Here is a 6,000-nt window from a genome sequence, read left to right as displayed (position 1 = left end):
CTGTGACCTTTCCAATAGTACCACAGAATATGTGACTTGATTTAATCAACACCCATGATCATTGGTATGGATACACAGGTCAAGTTAAATCATTGCTGCATGCCCATGATCAACTCCATTGCTTCTCTGCATTTGAGGTGTTGAGCAAGGTTGAAGTTGACGAGGAGGAGAGTGGAGAATGGACGGGCGTTCAGCGTTGTCTACCTACGTTTGTCCGGTCTTCCTCTCCCTCTCACTAACTGCTGTTGGAGGGAAGTGCAGGAGTCTTGGGTTCCATGTTGCAAGGATTGTTCAGTGAGGCTGTGGACCTTTTTGGGGGGACTTTGAGGTTCTTGGTGCATGTATTTCTGGATTCCGGTTACTCTTTTTTTTTGCTGTTTTTGAGCAGTTTGATCAGGATGATCAATGCATTCTGGGGCACTTCAGCAAAGAATGGCTCTGCGTGTGGCCTGCAGTGGGATAGCAGCACAGCACTGCACTGAACCAAACTGAATATTACTGGACTCCGGGCTTGATGTTCTATGTGCTGTTCACTGGCTTTTTGCTGTTTGCGCAATTTGCTTTATTTTTCGGGTATTGGGTGTTTGATGTTTTTTTGAATAGGTTCCATGGTGTTTGTTTCGTGTCTGCCTGCAGATGGATCTCAGAGTAGAATTTGACGTTCGATTTTACTATGCTGAATTTTTAAAAGTAAATATTTTTGTTTAAGATACCATTTAAAATCTTTGTTTTGCACAATAAATTGGAGAGCACTGAAAGATGTGGAGGAGGAGTAAGACCTTGGAATCAATGGCCTTAAGATAGCAGGACAAGTAGAAAAGGTTGTTTAAGAATATTTATCATCTGCTTTTGTTTAGTAGTTGGGACATTGTGTCTAGGTGGAATATATATATACTATGCTAGTTATAACGCATATTCAGAAAGACATGTATTTACCTCCTGGTTGCATGACATTCACTAAAATTGACCAAAATTCTACATGGCATGCTGTGAGAGACCATAAAACTATTTTTAATGAACCTTGAGAAATACAGACCACAAGTGGAAGAAAATGCTAAAGTCCTTTTTATCCTCTATCAAGATTGATAATGTGCCTCAGATGTAGATAATCTCAGAGCTCAACATAGTAAATTTTCAGTGAAAGTTGAAGATAGAGAACTATTTAGACTAATCAATTTAGGATGGATGGTTTTGCAAGGGAGACTCAGTTACAAAAGAAAGAGTTGGCATCGATTGTCACAGATGTGATCCTTGGGTTCTTTGAAAAGTAGGATTTGGGAGCAAGCCAAGGTATTGCAAAGAAATTACAGACAGGTCTGAGTAATCCGTTCCAAAGGGGTCAATGTTGTGTTGAATTGTATCCAGAAGTAGGTCACAATGTTTGTGAAGTCATTACAGCTCAAGCACTGCAGCAACGCACGGTACTTTATTAAAGTTTAAATTATATCTTGTACTTCTACAGTATATCCTTTGTAATTTCTTTTAATATTGTTATTTTGTTTGTCATATTTTACCTTTCATTATGTACATAACTTATTTTCAAATAGCTTGTAAGAAGTATTCTGAGTTATGTTGCTCTGTGTGGGTTGGCTAGCTTTACTCAATCTGGTTTCATGACAAAAAATTAATATGGTTATGATTACAATTCTTGTCATCAGTAAACAGGAGAGATGTGATTTTGTTAGAGAGAGTGCAGAGCAGATTTAGGATTGGAAAATGTTAGCTGAGGTGAAAAAATCGGACAGGCTTGGGTTATTTTTGTAAAAGGCTGAGAAGGTTTATTTGAGAGGTATATAGTTATGAGAGTGTATGAGGTGCCTAAGGAGAAGTAGCACTCTGGTGAAAGGGCTTCTGGTGTTCATTCCATGCAGTTCACTCACCTTTGGTCCTCACTGGAGACTCAACTCTCACCTGAGGCTCTGAGACACTGTTTGCATGCAATAGCGGCCACACCCTCATACACTGCTTTGACAGGTGAGGGTAGGCGGTGGCCTCGCACCCTGGTGAGATAGGGATAAACCTGTCCTAGCATGCAAAGTCAACTCCAGCAGACCGGGCCGATGCAATATACAGTGAGATTCAACGGCCAGGAAGGCAGTACTGCAATGCTCCGTGGAGAGCAAAGGGCATGACAAGGCACAGAAGACGTCATGGTCCTCCATTGCAATGGAGTTTGTAACACTTGTTTATACCACTGGACCCAGACTTCTGAGGCCAGGAGAATGGAACTACCCCAATGCAACAGCTTTTCCACTTTAAAAACATTTCTGCAAACAGGTTTCCTGTCATTGTCAGACACGATGGACAAACACCATATAATTATGAGAGGGTTAGATAGAGTAAGTTGGTTGACTTATTTTCCAGAGATGAGCGATCAAAAACAAATAGCAACTGCCTTAAAATGAATGCTAGAAGCACGAGAGAAGAGGAAAGACTCCACCCCCCCCCCCCCCCCGCAAAAGGAATATGGAACTCAGTACCTCAAAAAGTTGGTTGGGACTGAAATCCAAGAATTATTCTAGATCAGCACAGACACAATGGACTGAATAATCTCCGTTGAAATTTTCAGTGAAGCTATGAACTAGATTTCTAATTGTGCTTCCACTGTACTTTCTAAAATGAATTTGTAGTAATGTGGTATTGTACCCATAATTTTAAATGGTACATTTTGTATATCTTCGGTGCATGCAATTAGCAAAAAGTTCCCACCTCACATCAAAGTTTTCTGAGTTTATTCCTGAGGATGAATTTAAGTGTTTCTCAGCTTTTTCAAAAATAGTTAAATTGGAGTCTGAATTCTGAATTCTTTTATTTAGACATGTTTCATTCATGAAATCTTAACAATTGTTTCCTCTTTGTAATGTTCACAGTATGTCTCTCGCACTAAACAAACTCATCAAGAGGAATTGGCTATTGAAAATGAAATTTCTGCAAAAGATCTAAATTATCGAAATACTTTGCATTGTTTCTGTTTTGTTATTTTTAATAATCATAACTTAAGATTCTTTATCTTTTGAAAACCACAATCATTTTTGAACGTTTGAAAAACCATGTATTGTTTTTTGAAATAGAAATATTTTGGCAGCTTTTATACAAACTATTAATCACCTAATTTAACCAACTTACATGGTGTGAAGGAAGGATTCTTCCAGCCCCCTCCACATCCCAGATGCATATACTGCAAAATTAACTGACAAACACAAGAACGTTAAAACAGATATTTTAGTTTCTAGTCTTGGATTTAACATTTATTTAACAGTGATACGCAACATATATTCTTTGGAGTTTAACTTTTTCAGTATAGATTGATCCTTTTTATCAAATGTTCAAGACACAAAACACTAACATTACAGATTGATTAATTTGTGTTCAAAATATATAAATTATGATCAACAACAGGATCAAACACTAATTACAAATTTTGGGGCTTGGAAGACTAACTCTAAGAAAATCACAAAAAAAGGTGTATAGAGAGGATGGGGCAGGAAATTTTGTGGTTATGCGTACCTTTTTTTAAAGTACCAATATAAAAAAGAAAACATTGCTATAGAAAACAGATACAATACAAACTGTTTCTGAACTATAAAATAATGAAAATCTAAATTTTGAAAATTTTAACTTATAATTCACAAGATTAACATATCAAATATATGCATCCATAACTTTAAGGAAATAATGTCAATACTAAGAACGTAGAGCTGCCCGAGCCTTGTCAAGAATCTCTTTCCTCATCTTTGGGTAATTGGGATGGGCGCCTAATACCTATGAAAGGAAACAAAATAACAATAGTTAGAGCATTATAATCAGCTACAATTTGAGAAATTCTGCAGATGCAGTTTATCCAAAGCAGTACACACAATATGCTGGAGGAGCGCAGCAGGTCAGGCAGCATCTATGGAAATGAATAAAAAGTCAAAGTTTCAGGCCGAGACTTTTCTTCAGAAGCAGAAAGGAAGGAGGAAAATGCCAGATTGGTGAGGGGAGGGGAGGGAGGATAGCTAGAAGGTGATAGGCGAAGCCAAGTAATTGAAGGTGAGTGAAGATAAAGGGCTGGAGAGGAAAGAATCTGATAGGAGAGCAGAGTAGACCATAGGAGAAAGGAAAGGAAGAGGGCACCCAGGGTGAGGTGATAGGCAGGTGAGAAGAGGAATACGTAGGTGTGGTACCGAGTCTGGATGAGTACATTGTTGAAGAGTCAGAGGGCAGCAGAATTTTTATCTCTTGTTAGTGTCATTTTATAGTTGTCATGGCTTGGTGACAATATTAGTTAACACTAACAATTATTGCATTTGATTTCTTACTCTTTCCCTGAACTTGTCATTGAGTCTGAGCACAATTTCATATTGTCAACAGATTGAATACACTTTCTATTCTAATCCCTCAGCTTTTCACAACCAACATTGATCTATCTATGTGCAATCTGATTCATTGGAATGGGATTACTGAGATTAAATTTATCGGTGGTACAGGCATACATACACAGGATATAAAAGCCATGAAAATTAGCTTTTTGCTACAGCTGCACACTACACAAGGTTAAAGAGAAAAGGTAAAGTTCCTCTCTGTGTCTATTTGGCACATCAGGTAGCAACCTTGCCATTTCTTTAGCGTTTGTGTGACTTATGAGGCTGAGTTGCCAGCTTGACGCTCAACCCAGCACAGGTGGAACTTGTGGAAGGAGCTGGCTGGATTCAAACCCAGGACCTATTGTTCTGAAGTCCAGGTGCAGATGCCCACCACCACAGACACTCTACATAAAATGAAGACAAAAGTTAGAATAAACTTAAATTAACATTAATTATTACATAACTATTACAAGTAACCCATGTCAATTCTTTAAAAATGTATGTTTAACTGAACTTTTTCTCTATTTGCAAATGTTTTCAATTAATATCAAAAGATTTTCAAATGATTTTATTGCTGAAATCTATTTCCGTATTATGGAGAGGCCTTTGACAACATGAGCTGTTAATGGCCATCAGGAAGTCTGAGACTGGGACTGGTCCTCGTTCTGCTATTTGAGACACGGTCACTCCACTTAACAAGACAGTTGTGTAAGCCACACTGTAGCCACAAAATGTTATTGTGGCTGTAATAGTAGTATAGGGGCAAATAACGAAGTGCCCTTTTCCTTTCTTTTTAATAAAACTCTCCAATGTTAGCAATGAAAGGATGATTTTATCTAAAGGATAATAAATAAAGAAACCCATGGCTCCCTCTTTCCTAGTTCCCTTCATCCCACTCTCAGCAACACCTCTAAGGACGTGATATAATAAAAATAAGAGATTATTAAGGAATAAAGAATGGAGTAAATGGAAAAATATGGTTGAGTTGTTAAGAACAAGGGGGCATTGATGTAAGATTGAATGCAATTACATTTAGCATAAAGGAGACATTTAATTAAATTAAAAGAAAAATCAAATTCAAAACTATGAGGTGCTAAGGGACTTGGGAGTCCTTATGCAGGATTTCGTAAAGGTTAACTTGTTAGTGGTGTTGATGGTAAGGAAGGCAAATGAAATATTAGCATTCATTTTGAGAGGATTAGAATACAAGAACAAGAATGTAATGTTAAGGTTTTATAAAGGCATTGGTCAGAGCACACCAGGAACATTTGAGTAGTTTTGCGCCCCTGTCTAAGAAAAAAATGTGGTGGCATTTGAGAGGGTCCAGAGGAGGTTCATGAGAATGATTCCAGAATGAAAAGGTTAACGTATGAAGAGCCTCTGATGGTTCTTAGCCTGTACTTGCTGGAGTTTAGATGAATAAGAGGGGATCTCATTTAAACCTATCGAATATTGAAAGGTTTGGATAGAGTGGATGTGGAGAGAATGTTTCCATTAGTGGGTGAGTCTAGGAGCAGAGGGCACAGCCACAGAACAGAGAGACATCCATTTAGAAAAGAGATGAAGAGCAATTTCTTAATAACCATATAACAATTACAGCACGGAAACAAGCCATCTTGGCCCTTCTAGTCCGTGCCAAACTCTTACTCTCACC

At 38.0% G+C, this 6,000-nt stretch overlaps 1 protein-coding gene across 3 annotated transcripts in view; it reads right to left on the bottom strand.

The window, feature by feature from the left end:
* Positions 1-2,812: 2,812 nt before the first annotated feature.
* The window catches only part of ttc21b (tetratricopeptide repeat domain 21B), a 101,356-nt gene continuing 98,168 nt past the window's right edge, over positions 2,813-6,000 (bottom strand). For 2 of the 3 annotated variants that reach the window (XR_011886454.1, XR_011886455.1), the window contains 2 exons: positions 4,593-4,750; positions 3,689-3,762 (listed from right to left, as the gene is read on the bottom strand). Coding sequence is in view for 1 of the 3 variants with exons in the window: in XM_072262042.1 (XP_072118143.1) it covers positions 3,685-3,762 (78 nt within the window). In the remaining 2 variants the exon portion in view is untranslated. Of the gene's footprint in view, positions 3,763-4,592; positions 4,751-6,000 lie in introns of all 3 variants that reach the window. The other variant, XM_072262042.1, reaches the window with a different exon arrangement.

The sequence above is a fragment of the Mobula birostris genome, chromosome 6 (genome assembly GCF_030028105.1).
Source record: "Mobula birostris isolate sMobBir1 chromosome 6, sMobBir1.hap1, whole genome shotgun sequence".
Classification (NCBI taxonomy): domain Eukaryota; kingdom Metazoa; phylum Chordata; class Chondrichthyes; order Myliobatiformes; family Myliobatidae; genus Mobula; species Mobula birostris.
This window is presented reverse-complemented; position numbering and strand designations above follow the sequence as displayed.